This window comes from Saccostrea cucullata, unplaced genomic scaffold, assembly GCF_032062105.1.
Source record: "Saccostrea cucullata isolate Sc308-1 unplaced genomic scaffold, CSIRO_AGI_Scuc_v1 ctg8204, whole genome shotgun sequence".
In the NCBI taxonomy this organism is placed as follows: domain Eukaryota; kingdom Metazoa; phylum Mollusca; class Bivalvia; order Ostreida; family Ostreidae; genus Saccostrea; species Saccostrea cuccullata.
This window is the reverse complement of record NW_026936078.1, coordinates 17,499-39,109: the sequence shown is the minus strand read 5'-3', so window position 1 is coordinate 39,109 and position 21,611 is coordinate 17,499. Positions and strand designations below refer to the sequence as shown.

Here is a 21,611-nt window from a genome sequence, read left to right as displayed (position 1 = left end):
CCTAAAAATATTTCTTTGAGACTGGAGCTAATAATAAAAAAAATTAGTAATGCCAATTTTAAAAAAAAGACATGCCCCCCCCCCCCCGAATTTATGATAAGTTTGATAGAAAATCAGAGAGAAAAAATGACATTTTATGGGCCTTAAGTGAAAAACAGGGTTCCCCTAAGAATTTAGGGGAAAAATGATGCGGATTTGATACAACTCCGCAACTTCTTGACTGTTTAAAAAGCATCTTTTCTAAAGAGTTGGGTGGCTCTTAAAAGAACCGTTTGATTTTTTTTTAAACTGTTAAAACAGCGCCGAGGAACGAATGTCTGGAAGTTCTGAAGTGAAATGAAGGCGAACCAGGAAGTGAAGTCTGGAAGTTCCTCTTCTTCTGAACTAAAGGGCTCTGAGAAAGCGTGGGAAGACATGCTCTGTGCTGGAGAAAAGGGCTCTGTGCAGTGAGTGGATGTCGTATTCCAGTTCTGGGTCAGGGTTTGCAACTCTTCGATATATTCTACAACAGCTCTTAAAATCTCCACTTTGCTCATCTTCTTGTTTTTCTTTCCGTTTAGAAGATGTTCTCGCAGAGTTTCAAAGCTAAGGATGAGCTCTTTTACTCGGTTCCGTTCCCTTTGATTTCATCGAGCCAGATTTTACTTATTCATGTTGACCGCTGATGGATTCAACCACAGAATGATCTTCAAGTTAAAAAAGCATAAAAGCATATTTATGCAGTGTATGACGTCATAATGCATGATGCGTGCTGAGCAGGTCCGGGTGTCCTCTTGGCGGGAAGCGCGTGTCCAGAAAGGGACCGGGTAAAGACCACCTGGCCAGGGGCTGAGTGGGATAAAAAGTACCCCAAGTATAAAAACCAGGGTTTAGATCCTCATTTCGTTACACACCTTGTCAGAAGTTAACCGTGTTTTTTTTTAAACCAAGGCATAAGCAATGATGAAAGCAATCCTAATTATGTGACACCTGCGAGCTATCTACAAGATCCATTACCTACCATGCCTGAGAGTCAGGATGCTATGGGTCTGCAGTTAGGAATGTTTAATGTACCCTGAAACCATGAATAAAGAAGATATGGCCATCTTGACCACCAGGTTAGAAAGCATAGTGAACACACTGAATAAGATTCAAGAGGAACAAGATCAATTTGAAGAGAGGGTAGCGACTGACTTGGGTTACTTAAAAAATAAATTACCCCGGATGGATTTGAAAGTCAACAAACTACAAGGGACCCCGGATCAAGAAGGAAAGTCCCCAGAAATTCCTACGAACACCGTAAAGAGTTAGGGCACTTGACGCCTGATTTTCCCAAGAAAGACTTATGTTACAAATGTGGACAATTCGGACATTGGAGTAATCAGTGTGACCAAAAGGATGAAAAGACAGAAAAAAAATCCTCAGGAGAAAAAATTACAGGATAACAGACCTGGGGACCAGCCTAAGAAAAGAAAACAGACGGGTGGGGCCAAGAAGACCGTGAAAGGTCAGAAGAAGAGTTGACTTTGTATATTATAAAAGATTAATAAACTTGTTTAAAAACTCTTATCTTGTTCTTTATTCCAGCTGTCCATCGGATTAAGGGTTCAACGCCAAGTTTTAGGACGGCTTTTATTCCCTTAAAAACCGGGAGGTACACTCCCTTACCCCACCTAGACCCCCTACCCAACCACCCAGCCAAGTGCTGAGTTGACCACCTGGCCCCCTAGCCACCAGTTGTTTTCTATGTGAACCAATGACAAGGAAAAAGTCTTTCCTAAGAGTTTATTTAACAGTAGTGAAATTATTAGAGAATACAAATGATGATCGTATAGTGGTTAAGAACAAAAGATATCCCAAAGATCGCCGTGCATCGTATTTATAATGTACAATACATTATAATCATTTGCATATACGATAAACAAGTTATTCAATAAATGGGTCTAAATCCTTTAATTTTTTTCAAAGAAGGATATGGAGATAACGAACAGTATTCAATCTCAACGTCCATTAAACAATATACAAAATAAGAGCAGAGCAAACACGGACCTCCGAAACATCAGAGGTGGGATCAGGTGCCATGGAGGAGTGAGCATCCCCTGCCGACCGGTCACACCCGCCGTGTGCTCGTTGTCATGATCAGGAAATAACGGAAAAAATCCGTCGTCAATTCAGTGACTAACAATTGGTATGAGAAACGTCAGTCAGCATTTGACTCAATGATAAATTGTATTTGCTGACAAGGTCATTGTATCGACCATAGAATTTACTAAATGCTGACTTTAAACGAGACTGTTGATATTCTTGTTTCATCAACTTGCTTGTCAATAATTTACCTCGTTAAGAAATTGTTCATACGTAGAGCACGCTCTTGCGTATCAAATCAACTGAGATATATATACTCCGTATGCAGGTGATGAAGGTATATTGCTGCATAAGTAAGGGAACGATAGAAAAGTTAGTCATCACGTTTATCATATAGCTTGGTTGTTAGATTACCATTAGTGTCTTTTTCAAGTAAAATATCCAAGTATGAAGCAGAAGTGTCGGACTCTGTGGTATCTTTTATCTCAAGCTCACCAGGATATATCGTATCGACAAAACAATTTATAATCTAAACACAAGTTTGGCTTTCCAGAAAGCCTGAAATGACATCTCTTTAGCTTCATTAATGTCACAGAATAAACAGTGAAGTGTAACTTTTTTCTCAGCTATTTCAGATTTTTCTATTCCTCAAGGGAAGGGGAGTGGCAGTTTACCTGAACAATTTTAGATTAGGAAAAAAGATTAATGATCAAACTCCAAAATCCTATGTTGTGGATATGAAGGAAATATTTTAACTTTATTTTGGGAGTACATGACTATACTTCAACAAACAGTGTGGATAAGGGAGGGGGCTTGCAGTGAACAATTACAACAGTACAAGGTTAAAAGAGCTAGGGCACAGATTTGTAGATCCGATTTTCTTAAATTATCTTAATAATATAATGAATCAAATGTTGCTAAAGCATTTCACACTGAAATATACTCAAATATTTTTTTATTAGTCCTTTATCTGGAAATTATCAAAACTACAAAGTTTTGGACGTTTCATTGACATATATATCTCGCACTATTACAAAGTAAACATAATCCATAATACTTAAGGTACGTCGATACTCGGATAAGAAAGAAAACTCCTAATGACAAAAGTGTCTATTATCTCTTTATAAATTTGTCAAGTTGAAGAGTTTTGTGCCTAATATGCCCCACAAGCCATGCTATAATTGTTTGAATTTTACTTCACATTTCCATTTCCTTTGGAGAATCATAAGAGTATTTTTTTTCAATGTAAAAAAATTGTTAATGTCCCACAAAGCAGTATTCGTTAAATTGTAAAAAAAAAAAATATTGCAAGAATTAGTTGGGTAAAATCTAAGCATTCCTTTTTACCTTACACACATATCTTTCACAGCTTCTTATTCTGACAGCTAACAAAAGTGCTAACTTTAAGAATACTGACCCTTTCAAAACATTTTCCTTAAATTCTCATTCCTTTAAGTGATATGGCCATCGAACCCCTTGGGTATAACGGGGAAAATGAACTAAACTTACATCAAAAGGTTTGCTATTCAGAATCAACTTTGAAGGAGCCCAGACTCCCCGCTTTTGTGTCCAAAATATCCATAAACTTTAATAATTCATTTTTTTTTGGAGTGACGGTGGGCCCCTACCCTTTTCAAGATCTCTGGATCCACCTTTGTTAATAAACGCTTTATAAAATATAAGCACATGCACACGGTACTGTCAAAATAAATCACAAGTGAGTGAAAACTGTCATCAACTAAGCACATAAGTCTTACAATATGAAACCTATATACTTTTACACACTTAGCTTATCCAAAGAAATAAAGCACACATGCTTTTAAATTAGGTAAGTCATAACATTTAAATGCTGTCTAATAAAATAAAGTATTTGCAAATTATCTGAAAAAAGTCCTCATTTGGAAACCCCGAACTTACGACTGTTTCCGGAATATACAGTATTGTGTCATTAGTGATCCTCCAAATTCACGTGAAGTTCGTATATACGAGTATATATATTTTTGTGCTATAGTAAACTTTCTCTGCTTACTAAACTTAAACAATCCTGTATTATTATAATTTTGGCCTCATTTCAATAATATAGGAGAAGTGATTTGATGTCTTTTTTTTGCTATTAATGCAATTAAAACTGCATAAAGAAAATGATTGCAAGTTCTGTAATTATAAACATGAAAACTCCTTAAAAAGAATAGATTAGACATTCAAGAAAATACTCATAATGATTATTTGTGATCTTTAATCTTCCAATGTCTGTAGTTTCGTATGGACATTAATGTATCCGCTTATAACATGTGCTTTTAATTTCTGAAGTTTCTTAATTTAAACATTCGATTGCGTAATCAGACTTGTTTTATTTATTTTTTTTAAATGATAGCAAGTTGATAGAATGACTAATGAACCAAAAAAATGAAGTTTTCACCATCAATCTATATTAGTTAATGCAATTACTTTATTTATAAATGTTTTAAATTTGATGCTGTTTATCTGTGAATTCTTGGATCCACGCGTCGGCCGGGGAGGATCTTTACACACGCACTGACCTAGTTAGAAGATTTCTATCGAGTTCTGACCATCATTTACGTAATGGCCAAGAAGACTATACAAGAGAACTAAAGTGCGCATGTATATTTTGAAGAACCCCCACCACCTAAGCGATCTCTATGATTTTTGTGCAGCTTGTATCTTTCTCAATAATAAGGCAGATCTCTCATTGTTTACATCTCGATCTATATTTAGAAAATCGCATCATCATCAAACTGACCAGTCGGTGATCCTCGGGTGGCCTTGCACTTTTTGTATGGAGCGTAGTGGAGTCAGCCGAGGATTGCCGATTGATAAATGGCAGCTTACACTGAGACTTCACATCCGAAAATCAAACTTAATGTGTCATCTCTCGTGAGAGATGACAATAAGTTTTTGTAAACTGGTGGTCAGTGTCTTTGTATTAGGCAAAAGTTAGTATAACTTTAATATAAACTTTAATTATGTTCAGTAATTGTTCCTGAATTGATGTCCGTAGATTGATAAACATCCTGGTATGTAATATAGTCCTTAATCCGATTAACTTGTTTGTTTACTTTTACGGAAAAGTCTTACACTTCTGTATCCTTCTTGAATTAGAGGTCAATGCACTGGATACTAAGTACATTTTAAATAATTGACGATGTTTATTTTACTAATTAAAGTAATTGTGTCAAACCCTATCGATATACATTTGTTCCCATGTAATTAGAAATTTCTGGAGGAAATTTCTGAACTAAGGAACAAGACAATTATTTTTGCTTGGTTCACAGGACTATAACAGGAAACTGATTATGAAAATTCTTTGCAAAATTTGGAACACTCACAAATGGTTCACATGAGTAATCGCAATATGTTCATCATGGTCATTGGATATAAAACGTGTTTCAAGGTTCTCTTCTTCTTGTTTAAGTTTTTTTACTGCTATACGAGGGCTGTTCAATAAATAATGTCCTCGGAAAGAAGCAAAAGACGCTTTTCAATGATTTAATCTTCATTATTTTACTTATCAATCTCTCTTAATTAAAACACATGTCCGTAACATTTTTTATCCAATTTCTGATTGTTTGTAGAACTCAATTTTGGGTATGACCCTTAGTATACTGGAAAATGGCAGATCCAATGATTTCCTGGACTTATTTCTTCCTTATTAAAGGTGTTTTTTCAAGTTTGAAATAGAAACAAGTCAAAAGGTCTAAGATCTGGCGAATATTGTTAATGTGAAAAAATATTAACCATTCGTTTATCTCGAAAACCCCTTTACTCTAAAGGGCACGCGGGTTTGGACGCTGTCATGGAGAAATTTAATGTAGTGGATTCCTGATTCTGGGGCATTCCTTTAGTAAAGCTTTCGATTTTTTTGCAAACAATTTGCTTGCAAGCCTCCTCCAGAAATTAAACTGTCTCCTCGAAAACGAATTTGAACAACAATACCACTAATATTTAAGAAAATTGCATATGAATCTGTCTGTGCTCTTGCAATTCTTTGCTCTCGCCAGACCTTGGCTGTTTTGTCAGATACATCTTATCGTAGATTTTGTTTTGAGGATTTTAAGCAATAGATTGAAGTTCCATTATCCGTTTGAATATCAAAAGAACGTGGATAATCCAATTATTGATATTTTTTAAAATGGTAAGACATTTGTACACGCTGTCGTTTTAACTAATTTTTCAAAATATAGGGTGATCTTTTGAGTACTAAGGTTTTTTTTTACCGTCAAACGTTTCTTCAAAAATGTGTAAACTACCCCCGATGTAATGTCTATCAAAATTGCTATGTGTCTTAAAGTCAATCCTACATGATTAAGTATTATTTGTTGAAATTTGGCAAACAGTACATAAGTTGTTATACTTTTTGTTGGCAAGGACGGTACCCATTTTTGATGCCCATTATATAATTTTTTTATCATTGAAATCCACCTGCTTATTTGTCTATAAAATAGGCATTGGTTGCTGTAATTGTCACATATTTCAGTGAATATTTGGGATTTTTAACAAGTTTTACAGGAGCTTTGATGAAGCTTTTATTTTCACTCGAGTTTACCTATTCTTTACCATTCATTTATAATGCAATGTCTCGAAAAGCCCTTGTTTTCCAGCTTCTCACAATGAAACTATGCGATGAAAAGTGGTCACATAAACTGTTATAAATTCAGTTAAGATTCAACTATAAGAAAAAGTAAAGTTTAATGTTATATGATATCTGTATTGTATGTCATACAGTTCAGGACATTATTTATTGAACAGCCCTCGTATACTAAGTAGTATCAAAAGGATAAACAAATACTGTGGATTATAATTAATACAGTTATATTAAATTATGGATATACAAAAGTTCACTTTTATTTCACTCATATTGGATGTGTACTTTTTGGTTCCTTAGTTTAAGCAGGATTGATGATGATGATGCAAGTTGTTATGCATTATCATTTCATGGAATGGAAACACTCCCCATGATTATAAAAGGTCATAAATATACCTTGTACATGAACGATTTATATAAGTTTAGTCTCGCATTTTATTTTCTCGTAGATCGGAAATTGTAATTAACAAAAGCAATGATAAATTCGTAGAATACTGCAACTGCCATTAATTACATCATTAGTTTTCGTCGTCGTCTTCATTTGTAAACATCGGCTAATTGACTGCTATCACCTGTCGTAATCTTCATTTCCATGACTTTTTGTGATTTCCACAGTATTATACTAATAACATAAATATGGTACTATCCTCTTCACAATCGCATTCTCTAAGCGAATTAATTCAGAATCAGTACAAATATGTATGACGGACCCAAAGACACTAGGTTAGACTTTTTCTCCGCTCTTGGTATCAGACAATGTACCAACGTCATATAAAAAATGCTTCAAATGTAGTCCACGACAAAATCCAATGTTTCTTTGATAACTGTTGCAATATTGTCAGAATTTGGATAGAAACTTCGAAACAAATTCAGTCAATTTTCAAAATCCATAAAAATGAGACAACGAACCTGACGTTAGCTTCATCACCATTTTCCCCTGCCTTGCTACATTTTCCTTCCACGTTTGATATCTTCCATTACCTAGCACATCCTGGTCACGGCACCAAACTGGTCTTGGGAACCAATGACAAGGAAGTCTTTTCTAAGAGTTTATTTAACAGTAGTGAAATTATTTGAGAATACAAATGATGATTGTATAGTGTTTAAGAACAAAAAAGAGATCCCGAAGTTCGCTGTAGATAGTATTTATAATGTACAATACATAATAGTCAATATTAATGTTTTTGCATATACGATTAACAAGTTATTCAATAAATGGGTCTAAATTCTGGAATTTTGACAAAACAAATCATAATCTAAACATAAGTTTTTACAAACTGGTGGTCAGTGTTTTTGTATTAGGCAAAAGTGAGTATAACTTTAATATAAACTTTAATAATGTTCAGTTATTGTTCCTGGATTGATGACTGTAGATAGATAAACATCCTGGTATGTAATATAGTCCTTAATATGATTAACCTGTTTGTTTACTTTTACGGAAAGGTCTTACACTTCTGTATCCTTTTTGAATTAGAGGTCAATGCACTCGATACTACGTACATTGTAAATAACTGATGATGTTTATTTTACTAATTAAAATATTTGACTCAAACCAGTCAGCTCGGCAGGTGTTTTCTACCATCCAGCGGTCTCGCCCTACAGCCTATCTAGGCTGTTTATACTACAAATCGTTCTTTTCTCCTGTTTATGAAGCGAGAGGAATTAACGGCTATCCTGGACCAATTTAACATCCAAGTGGACAATCCTGTGGCCATTCTGAATCAGGACACCAGCCGTAACTTTCTCAACTCAAAATCACCACAAGACAGATACAAGGTAAGGACTCCAATGTAAAGACATACAACTCAAAATCACCACAAGACAGATACAAGGTAAGGACTCAAATCTAAAGACATACAACTCAAAATCACCACAAGACAGATACAAGGTAAGGACTCCAATTGTGTACTACATAGAGAAATAATTGATAATTTTTGAAAAAAGTCATTTCCTCCTTTTCAAGTGTCTTAGTAAATGATACATAAAAATAATTTTTAATGTTATTCCAAAATATTTTATAGAATTCGACGGGTAACCCATCAGAGCCAGGGAATTGTGTTGTTTTCTATTTGCTTTATGGCCTGCGGACATTCGGAAATCGTGGGAAGTTCATCACATATCTCTCTCTCTCTCTCTCTCTCTCTCTCTCTCTCTCTCTCATGATTAGTTAAGTGAGGACATTCACAATCTTCTAAATATTCTTTTATGTTTTCTACTCGGACATGTCTTGTTGAATATAGGTTTTCATTAAAATTACAAAGTGACTCCATGATGTCTTCAGTTTTATTTAGTAATTTATTTTTTTTTTGATTTCATGTATCGTATTTGCCGATTGATTTTTTCTTTCTAATCTTAAAAAGTATGATGTATTTCTTTCCCCGTTTTCTATCCAGTTGGCTTTTGATCTAATAAATGCACCCTTAGTAGTTTTAGCATAAATTTTGTCTAATTCTGCTTCAAGATAGTTTTAATTTTCCTTCTTGTGTCCATTAAGTAGTGCGGAGACGTTTTAATGTTTTCTATTTCTTTTTTCTAATTCTGTGATTCTTTGTTTTCTATCAAGACTTTTTTGTTTTGAAAAATGTATTGAAAACGTTTTAACGATAGATTTAAGCCTTTCCCATCTTATTTAATAATCTAGATCTGTTACACCTTTGAGGTACCTTTTTATTTTCCATAACCTTGACCTCTTGTTTCTTTATTCATTGAAAGATTTAATCTAATCGAACGATGTACTTCTACTACCTTGCGTATTAAGAGCCTTTCTGAGAAAAACTTTTGACAAGTCTAACTCAAAATTTTTAGACAAAAATACAAAATCTATTCTACTTTTGGTATTCCGTTTTCGTCATACCAAGTGAAACCTTGTTTTTCTTTTTCTTTTTTGTCTTCCAGTATCAATTAAATTTAAGTAAGTCAGCATATCTTCTAACTGTTTTGAGCTTTTATCATTATTTGTTGATTCTGTATTATGTCTGTTCTGATTTTTAAGTACTGTATTAAAACTCTTGCAAGCATTATGTTGTTTTAATTCATTCATTGCTAACGTATAAATCCACGTCTTTAATTTTTTGAAAAAATATATTCTACTTTTTTCATCGTTTGGTGCATATACATTTACGAGGGAAATAATTGAGTCATTTACTTTTAGATTAACCAAAATTTTACGGCCATCTAAAGATCTATGCACATTTACTATTTCAAAGTTAAATTTTTTATGAAAAAGAATAGATACTCCTCTGCTATGTGCAGAATCTGTATTTGAATGTATAGATGTTCCATACCATCTTGAACCGTAATTAAAATTATTTTTTTTCTCAGAAGTGCATCTCTTGTAGAAAAATAATATCTATATTGTAATGTAATGTATTTCTCTTATCATAACCATTTAACCCTCTAACATTCAGGGTAATACACTTTATGTATTCCATATTTTAAAAAAAGCAGATAAAGAGAGAATATTCGTGCATAATTAAACAAAGAAGCATGCATTGATAAGAATTGCTATTTATTTTGCGAATCCTGGCGAGGTAGCCCTGATCTGGCCCTGTTTTCCGGGGGATTTTTTGAGTTTTTTTAATTTCCGTGACTATGCGTCCAAGAATCTGTCCCAGACCCAGAACATATTTTTCGGGCCATGCTGTGGGTTTTGTACGCTTCGCTTGGTTAAGGTTGAGACCTGTGGCCCAAAAATCGTCGTAAGTTGTTTCGGCGAAGACGACATTTTTTGGTGAATTTTTAAGAGAGTCACGGAAATACTCTACTTGTTCTGAAAAAAATCAGAGATTTACATAAAATTAATATATGGAGATAACAAACGGTATTCAAACTCAAATTCCATTAAACAATAAAAAAGGAGCAGAGCAAACATTGACCTTTAAATCGTCAGAGATTGTATCAGGTGCCATGGAAAAGTGAGCATCCCCTGCTTACCGGTCACACCTTGTGCTACTTGTCATGATTGGGAAATGTGTACCTCGATACCACAGATTATGATGTTTCTACTTAATCTTTAAGCAGGGATACTTTATAACACCAGAGGCATGCAATAAACACACAGACTGCAAACATAATCAAAGTGCTGAAAGTACTAAAGCGCTAAGCATATTGATTTGAAATTCATCAGAATTATTTTGAATTTAAATTTCCTGTTGTATTGAATTTTAAGCAATATCTTGACAGTGCGACAGCGCTTGGGGGAGCACACTTGTTTGGTACATAATCAAATATGTTAGTCCTGAAAACTTCCCGTTAGATTATGAAATTCAACATTGTCTTATGTCTTTTTTTCTTCTGTCAAAAAATCTTTCAATATAACATACATGAAACTGCAAGAAGATATTTCTCCGTGTAAAATTTTTTTTTCCCCAATCGCCTTGTAGGAATCTATTAGAGGTAATATTAGCCCTTACCAAAATATTGACCTTCTGGCAACATCTTCTGGTTTATTGCCGCAATATTGCAGCAACATTCTGGCAATACATTGCCGCAATATTGCGGCTATATCGTTTTTCGTATGTAAATTAGTTTTGCGGCAATATTGCTGCAAATCATGACCAAAATATTGATCTTCTGGCAACATCTTCCGGCATTATTGCCGCAATATTGCGGCTATATCGTTTTTCGTATGTAAATTAGTTTTGCGGCAATATTGCCAGAAAGGGGTTGCGGCTATATTGATGCAAATCATGACCAAATTATTGATCTTCTGGCAACATCTTCCGGCATTATTGCCGCAATATTGTGGCAATATCGTTTTTCGTATGTAAATTAGATATAAATTGGTATTTAAGAGTAATAATGATCTATCAATCTAACAATTAACAAACGTGCTGAGAAACATAAAAATCAAGAGCATAATTAGCTACAGAGTCGGTAAGAAATAGCTACTTAAGCTTATGCTATTCTTTGATAAGATAGAAAAAAATTGTAGAAAAAAGATGTTTTGAAACACTTTATGCCCCCAATGGCAACAAAGTTTGAAAAACCATTTTTAGCATAGAGGTCACAGTCAAAGTCACAAGGTCATTGATCTTGGTGTCATTTGAAAGAATTTAATTAGTGGAATATGCATACTAAATATGAAGTCGCTATCTCTTATGGTTCAAAATTTATGGTGGGGTTTTATAAAGGCTATTTTTAGCATATTGATCACAAAAAAGGTCACAAGGTCATTGACCTTGGGGTCATTTGAAGGAGCATAAATAGTGGAGAATGGATACTAAATATGAGGCTGCCATCTTTCATGGTTCAAAAGTTATGTCGAAGGTTCAAAAAATCTATTTTAAGCATATGGCTCACAAAAAAGGTTACAAGGTCAAAGACTTTGGTGTCATTTTAAAGACCCAAATTAGCTGAGTATGCATATACTAAGTATATAGTCTCTATTTCTCCTGGTTCTTAATTTATGGCAAATATTCAATAAAAACTATTTTTAGCATATAGGTCACAGTTAAGGTCACCAGGTCGTTGACCTTGGTGTAATTTGAAAGGACTTAATAAGTGGAGTATGCATACCAAATATGAAGTCTCTATATCTCATTGGTTCAAAAGTTATCACATATGGCAAAGGTTGGACAAAAACAATATGCGCCCTAATCTATCAATCCGGGCACATAAAAAATGTGTGTAAAAAATATTAATATGCCACTGTAAAAATGTCCAGCAACTCTGCATTAATTTTCAAATAACCTTATAATTAGCTGCCCATCACATATTCCCTAATGCCAATCAGTATAATGTATAATACATAACTTGTTTGTAATTTCCAACATATATATAGAATCATTATTTTCTTGCAGGTATTTAAATTTATGCAATAAATTAATCATATATGTGCATGCATTTAATTGATAACATGCATTCATCTTCTCCTGCAACAATGGTATGATATATATAGACATACAAGTATATATAGTATACATGTATCACAAGCACTAGTTGAAATGCATATAATTTTTCCTACTTTAACTCCATAAAATCATTCATCTAAAAAAGAATATGGTTTTGACTTACCAAGTCTGATATATATATATATATATATACCATGAAAACAGATTAGACATTCCTATAATTCTTTCAAAAGGCCAGGCCATGGAAACTGCTGAAATTCTTTTGTTCTGGCTATTCCACATTATTCAGTCTTCCTAGTCATCATGTCTAATCCTACTGTACACAAGTAACAACTCCAATTAACTTGATACCATTCAATAATGAAGCAAAACATGCTTGCCTTTGAATTCCCTCCATTTTATTTAAAAAGAGGAAGTAAATGACTGAGCATGCTCACAATTGCCTAATGGGTAATCCTAGATTTTCTGGCGACATTCTGACAATACTGCCAGAAAGTTTTTTCTGGCAGTATTGCCAGAATGTCACCAGAAGTTGTTGCCACTAGCGGTGATATTTCACTAACCCAAAAAGCTTGTTTCTGGTGACAAAAAATGTGTTGCTGCAATGTTGCGGCAATATAGCGGCAATATTGCTGCAATAATTTTACTTTGGTAAGGGTGGATATAAATTGCTATTTATTGGAAGGGAGATGGTAATCGAGTTTTCCGATGAAACTTAGAGTTTAAATGTAGCGATACAATTGCTGGGAAATGTATATTTTGAAATAAATTTGAACACTTATGTCGCTAAAATTCCTCTCATTTGTGTGCAACACTGAAAGCTAAAATCCTCTGGTGATCATTTTTAATCACAAATTCATTCCGCGTTTACGAGTGTTTCAAATTGAAGATTGGCATCATGTTTGTAACATCGTCATGTGACAAAACTCTATATAGATGAAATGAGCATCCTAGAATTAACGCCCTTTTTGTCAGATACATTTAATATGTAAATAAATATTTGAGTATAAACAAAGCTATTATATTAATCTTTCGACGCTATCCTTTTATCTCTGATTCTCAAATACATGATTTATGGCGTATTTGCAGTAACATTTGTGTTGCTATCACAATATGTTTTACTAATTTGTAAATATTACTTTTTTACAATAATTTTTTTTTTACTCTTTTCTTCTTTGGAATAAAAAAAATTCATTATCCCCCTCCAAAGTATTTTTGACTATTGTTAAAATAATTTAAAATGCTTCAATAATTTTTACGGACGCTTGATGCTTTACACCATTCTTTACTTGTGTATGTATGATCTTCACTACCATGCAAAACATGCTGAGAAGAAAAACATATTTACGACATTGTTGTGCTAGTTGAAAAGGAATACGGAAAATAATTGCTCATTATTTTTCTGCTTTTTCAATGATAACTAATTCGATCAAGAGACCAAGAAAAAAAAATATATGCAAGTATTAATCTCAAGTATTAATAAATCTTCATGAAGATATACAACATTGTTATACCCCCGCTTGAAAAGTGGGAGGGTATATAGTAATCGTTAACTTATTTCCGTCCGTCCGTACGTCCGTCTATTACGCTTTGGTGTACCCATCTCTTATCCGCAACTCCTCTTATACTTCTGAGTGAAATTTAATGAAACTTTCACAGAATCTTTATAACATATTGCCATTGTGCACCTCTTATTTTACTTTTTTATTCGACACGTATTTTAGGTTTCCCATAGCAAAACATGGACATTGCCATTATATGTTTACCTATGACGTCACATATAGAAGCTTCTGGATAACATTTGATAGGACGAGTCATTACCGTAAAACAATATATATCAACACATGGACATTATGGGAGGCGGGGTATCATTTAGTGAGCTCATTGCTCACAGTACTTCTAGTTTTATTCTGTTTTTATTTAGTCTTCATTAAGAATCGGCAACACAGCTTAGGTACATTAAACTGTTTGCTTCACATTACATTAGTCCTATTCCTGTCCATTGCTAAGAACATTAATTAAGGTTTTAGCATTTTTTTGCGATATCCTGCACACTACACACACAATTTTGAAGCAAAATATTCAACGAAATAAGTTTTACTATTTGAATGAATTCGTTGAAAACACAGCCACCACATAACCTACATGTCTTTACAACCACAGAAACTGCTTTTCCTTTCGAATCATTTACATAATATATTTTACTCATATGATACAAGTATAGAGTACAACACAAGTAAAGACATTAAAAAGACAGTCCATGAATGCATTGCAGTCTGTTACTAATTGATACTTAGATGCGAAAATCAACTTCACTGATAGATCTCAGCATGGTGCAAGGTGTTAAAGGAAGGCTTGTTTTAGTTACAATGCCTGAAGTAAGGGTCTAGAAGAAAAAATAATAAAAGTTTATATGGATATAAGTTATAAAGAACGTACCATATTATGTAAGTAGTACATTGTTAATCATTTTTTTAAATACTGAATATTAGTAACTCACTACCAGTTTGAGATTTACAGCTGTATAAAACTTCATTATTAAAATCCCATCTGAGTTTTAAATTATGTACTTATTCAATCACTATATTACATGTACATGATTAATAATATACTGCTTTTAATTAAGTATTTGCGCAGTAGATGCAGCAATTATTAGCTACATGATACCAAAGTAATGTGTGCCGACATGATTTAAATGAACTACAATATATTGAGAAGAGCATGATAAGAACTGCTTTTATCTACTAACTGTGAAATATCCCTTTACCTTACTAATTGCTTCCTATTATTAGAAATACACGTAACGCAGCAGTACACTAAAATAGCAAAAAGAGTCAGGGATTTCCTGTTGCATATTTTTAGAATAACAAGAGGAGTTATCTAACTTGCTTATAGTGGCGCTGGTTCGCGAACGGAAGTAGATTTACGCTGACAGAAAGCGCTTTGCGCTGCGCTTAGCGCTTAAAAACGGATGCCGGTCTTGTTAATGTCCAATCTGTGGTAAAAATGATAAACATCAAGGACATAAAATTCTGGATATCAAATTAGCCTGCATGGTTCAAAGACAGGAACACAAGGGAAGAATTTTTCGAATTAGAGGCGAATATCTCACATAGCATAGGCGTCGGAAGCAAAGCAAAAGAGGGGGGGGGGGGGCTACTTGAAAGAGGGGTAGTGGGCTAAACCAACAAGAAAAGTTAAACCCAAATTTTTAATGCCTATATGATATCTATCTTTGAAAAAAAAGTAACGGGGGGCTAAGCCCCTAAGCCCCCTTCCCCCCGGTTCCATAACGGTTTACTTTCGGTACTCCATGATCAATAAATTATTTCTTGAGATAGAAAGATAAGTGCTGTCCATTCACTCCTTAGTCTTCAAAATAAGCCTCGGGAAAATAACGGATTCACTTAGGACAACCAGAAATCTCACCGAGGAAATAAGCAAAAGAGGTAAAGAAAGACTTGTTGGAAGAAGAAGGGTTCGATCTCAGAATCAAACTGATAGCCCAGCAATGTTACAATGCGAAATGTAATAAAACGATGTTTGGATTATTACATTTTGCGTCAATACATTTTGCGTACAGATAAAAGAAAAATGTAATAACGTACTTTTTCGTTGTTACATTTTGCATTGGTGGTTTGCTTTAATTATTTTTTTTCGTTAAAGACAACGCAATATGTAATAAATCTGTATGTAATAAAACAAAATAAAATGAATGTTTTGGATTGTGTTAAACGCAAAAAATAATAAAATTGATTTTAATATAGCATGGGAAAACTCACTCTACCATGTTGAACTATGACAATGAGGCTCCCACTATGGATTTTACAGACATCACTAAATCTGAATGTGTCTTTTTTCTAACTCTGACTTTATGACTGAAACTTTTATTCGATACACTGTACTTAAAAAAACATTAATAATAATTTAACATTGATTGACATGTCTTTTCTATAGATTAGTCGTTAAATATCTAACCAATAACATTTTTATTATTACCAAAGATTGACCAATGGGCCATTAAAAGCTCTTGACATGCATGTTCGGCAAGGGCGCATTGGTTTGCAAATTCTAAAAAGTGTATGTGTGTGTGTGTCTTGAGAGGAGGGTCAGGGATGAGGTCAGGTGTTTACTCTGTATGTTGATCATTGTATTACTCTGGACAAGCAGAAAAAAGTATATTTCATTATTGGAGAGAGAGAGAGAGAGAGAGTTTTCAAAACAGTATGAAATCATAATTGTAAATTGACCACCCTCCTATGTTTGCTATATATTTCCACATACCACAAATTAATAGATTTTTTATTTATTGCATTTGTCAATCAAGGGGCAAAAGGCACAGTGGACAACAAAATGTACCACCCTAATAACATCAATCCGTTCCTGCATGCGGATTTCTAATTTGCAACACTTTGAATATTTAACTGATTTTGAATAAATATAGCAGATGAAATCAACAGATAAAATATTCATTCATATTCCATTCATTTTAAGAATTAGCAAATGTGTATTTTTTCCCTTTTGTTCTGTTTTCTTTTTATTCATTTTCTTCACGTATTTCTCAATTGAAAGAAGGATATGAAAGTTATACTCAACCTGCCTGACAAAAAGTGTTAATACAATTTTCGATCTTTTCTTTCGTTTCATGTAAAAATGTAATAATGCAAAATGTAATAATCCTAAAAAGTGTGCTATTACATTCTGCGTTGATTTCGACACAAAATGTAATACTAGTAATCCCGGTTTATTACATTATATTTACATTCGCTGTGTTTTCCTACTAAGCCAACTGTGAAATTGATTTGAAAGTCATTTTCGTGTATACTCACGCATAGAAATATACACGGAGAAACATGCGTTAACGTGACGTCACAATGAGGCTGCAGCGACGTTTGTAAAAATGCAACGATGGAGGGCAGCAAGACATTTAAATATGAGTATATTTTAGTTGCTTCCAAACATGTAAAATGTAAATATAAGGAATGTTTTTCAGTTTAGAGTGAATTATTGGTGTGTGAATCACACAGACTTGCACGTAGGCATATTTTTCATGAAGCGCTAGCGCGCTTCATGAAATATGCCTACGTGACAAGTCTGTGTGATTCACACACCAATAACTCACACAAAACTAAAAAACATTCCTTAATTGCATTGTTATTATATTTCGTTGTTACAAAGCAACAAGCAGAGGGAGACAACGAGCTTTAGCAACTGAAACAAGAGAAAAAGTCCCTCAGAGAAGATGTCAGCATGCTAAAATGTATTGTGATTGATCTGGAGGGAACAGTTTTTTTTTCATTCCATTTTTTCTCACGCCGGTTGCGTGCAAACTCAAACATAAAACCTGCTATTAAAACAGATAATAATGTTATATCTTAAAACTCTTAAAGGTGAAGCCCATCATAAAAGAGGTCCTGGATTTTGAAAATTAAATACATCCTTATCAGGAGATGAGAATTCTGAAAATGAAAGAATTAATCAAATATTTAAAAGAGAAATACACAGATTTAAATGACCATCAATTAAAATGGGACACAAATAAGTGTAAACTAAGGTTTATTGTTAAATATTCAAGATTAAAAGCAAGGAAAAGTACACATAAAGAAGAAGCATTATTTAAAAAAATAAATAAACAAAATGAAACACCATCAGGCTATCAGCTGATCCAGTTGAAGAAAATATAGTCTTATCAAATGAAATAAAAGAAAAATTGAATATATTAACAGACCTAAAAATGCATAATATTTAAATTTCAAGCAAAATGTTCTGAAGAAGGAGAAACGTCTCAAAATATTTGTTGTCTCCAGAAAAAAAATTACAAAAATAAGTGTATAGATAAGTTAGTAATTTTTCCACCCTCACAATTTTAATTGTTCAAAGTATATAAATTGCATTTAATTTTATGTAATATAGCTTAAATTCATCAATTATTTCTAAAAATGAATAGGTTGTCATATTGTTTAAGATGGGATACATAAATAAACATAAGTATTTGTCCACATAAAAAATTCGTTCATTTCTTGTAAATAGTATAATAAAAATTATGTAAAAACTGGTTTAAATGCATAAATCAAATACCTAAAGTACCGAAATACTTGCTACTTATCAGATGATTTTGAATTTTGAATGACAGGGAAACTATTTTATGTAATAAGTTTAATGAAGAAAATGCATAAATGAAGATATCTGTTTGTGTTAAGTACCGGTACCCTTAAAATGTTGTAATGTTTTTAATTGTAGACTGTAACCTGAAATAACATTTTGAACCTGAGAAAAAGAGATCAAATAAAAGTGATATCACGAATACGAATGTCAAAGCACAGGTTAAAGTGCTTCAATGCTGTCAGAGTCAGAATGACACAGAATTATACTGCAGTCCATATAAACAAAACCTGGGTATGCCTTGTAAGCAGAAACACGTTGTGTACCTCGATACCAAAACCCATGATGTCATTATTTCCCACTCAAAGCATGGTGACTTTAAAACACCTGAGTCATGCGAGAAACATGGAGACTACAAATATAAAAAAACAAAGGCAAATCTGGTGAAAAAAAATTACAAGCACCGAATTGTATGTCCAATTATCCTACAAAGTCCAATGACAGGAAACATGATTAGAATTAGAGGATAGAGCCTCCCATACAATTGTGCCATGCGGGCAGTTCTCTATTCTGAGGCCGAAGCTTTCAAAGCAAACATTTCCAGCATCCCAAAACAGCTCACGGTTAAAGCTGAAAACTTGAAAAAAAACTAATCGATATACATAGTAAGACACAAAAGGTATTGTATAAAACACACTTTTTTTATGAGATTTATATTGAAGCATCACAAAATGAAGGAGTATGTGCCAGACACGAGCAACTAGCAAACAAACCTGTAAAATTTTTGCTGTTCATAAAGGAGACCCTCATCCCCAAGACAATAAACCTTCCTGATACCATAATGTGTAATTTTAATGAAGAAATAGAAACAGGGGGCATTTTTGAGTCATTAGTTGATATCAAAATCACAGGGGTATGAAAAAGACAAGTAAGAAATGAACAAATATTAAAGCTAATGCCACTAGGCATGTTAAAGAAGTATGTTGCTGTACCTGACTTAATTCATGGTGTTCACGTTTCGTTTGTGACACCAGATAGAATTTGGGTCAATAATAGACACAATCTTTTTTAACAAATTCTAAAGGTAACAATATTCATTATTTATTCGATGTAAGTGAACTTTATGGTGTACATACAATAACCAGTGGTGGATATTTGATTTATGTAGATAGAGACTGGAGACAATACTACAAAGTCGACACTAATTAAGAGAACAGAACTATGGGTACCATGGTGTATTTGTCACTCTGCTTCTACTGGCTGGTCATGATTAGATATGATTAAGAAAATCCTACTATATCATTATCGGATGTGAAATGCATTCGATATAATGGTACAATACAAATCCAAACCATTCAATACCACAAGACCGGCAAACCATTATATCATGAACCTGTCTACATCACTGAGAACAGGAATGGAGACATTGTTGTGTCTGATATAGGAAAGGGTGTGGTGGTCACAGACCGTGACGGAAAATATCGTTTCACTTACACAGGACCACCAGAAGGATTGTCATTATTTATGCCTTGTGGAGCCTGTGTAGATGCATTCTTAAATATCCTGATTTGTGGTCGACTAGACCAAACACTACAAATGATTATCAGGGACGGTCTCCTACTGTCAAATCTACCAACAAGACAAGATGGAATGGTTTAGCCATTGGGTTTGGGATATGACTATAAAAATCATCTTGTTTGGATGGGATCAGGAAAGACCAACAGACTGTGTGTATACAGATATATCGAAAGACAAGATTATCTTGCATAAACTTCATTTTGCTAGTGTTTGACTGACTTGTTTCATATCAATTGGTAAACCTTTTTGTACTGAATGTGACAACAGAATGTTTCGTATACTTGATCATAGCTGTCTAGGCAGGTTATAACCGGTCAACAGGGAATGCTTACATCTCCCAGGCACCTGATCCTACCTCTGTAATTTCCATAGGTCCCTGTTATGCGCTGTACACAGAATTGTATTGTGAGTAGTTTTTAGCGTGGTCGATCACTGTTCGTTATCTTCACATTTTTCATACACACAGACAAGGAGATTTCGGACAAGCTTATTCATATGAATAATAATGATCTGTTCCACGTACAATGAGCACTAATTTTTATTTTTATCCCTGAGATACCGGAGTAAAGAGATAACGAATTTTATTCAAGCTCAGTTTATTTAACGAATACAAATCAGGAGCAGATCAAAATCCTGGTCTTTAAAAGTTCAGAGGTGATATATATTCCATGGAGGAATGAGCATCCCTTACCGACCGGTAATACCTCCGTGTGCCCCTTGTCATGATCAACAAAAAAGGGAGAATGAAATTTGTAGACAATTCAGCATGTAAATTAGTGTAAAAAACGTCCATTAACTTTTGATTCGATATATATGATACTTGTGTTATTGGTAAAATTTTGCAAAATTTATTATTTTGTTAGAAATTCCTACACAAAACGTCTTTTTGAATTATTTTAAAAAGATTAAAATCCTTTTTAAATCAAAGTAAAGAACTTAATCAACATCCTATAATTTTGTTCTTTTTTTTCTTTGTAAAATTGGTCCCAGGTCACACTGTGAAAGATCTCATTTTGATATCCCTTCACACCGTAACAAATATTATTTTTATTCAATGATAACATCCCAGTATTTCACTGTTGAAAATGTAACAGAGCATTATATGAAAAATAAGGATAAGAATAATGTAATTTTGCTTCAATCAAAGCTTAAAGATAGTTCTTTTAAAAATATGAATAATTGCAGTTAATTACCTTTTTCTGATGTGTAGTTAATTGACTTGAAAGTTGCAGCTTTTACTGCCTTATAGTAAATATACCAAATCTAGAAAATAAAAACTTATTAAGTCATAGAACACTTAATTTGTCAATCACAAAAAGGTGGTCAAGATGAGTTTGACAAAAATGTGGGGAAATAAGAAGTTATTATTAAATCCGGATTTCTTTCTTCCGTGCAAAGTTCTTGAGTAACTG

At 33.6% G+C, this 21,611-nt stretch overlaps 1 protein-coding gene across 1 annotated transcript; it reads left to right on the top strand.

Annotated features, from left to right (window-relative positions):
• The first annotated feature begins 1,062 nt into the window (after positions 1-1,062).
• On the top strand, positions 1,063-20,280 carry LOC134244719 (uncharacterized). Its single transcript, XM_062726972.1, has 3 exons — positions 1,063-1,278; positions 8,321-8,443; positions 19,990-20,280. The coding sequence occupies exons 1-3, from the start codon at positions 1,063-1,065 to the stop codon at positions 20,278-20,280; spliced, it is 630 nt and encodes a 209-aa protein (XP_062582956.1).
• The last annotated feature ends 1,331 nt before the right edge of the window (positions 20,281-21,611 follow it).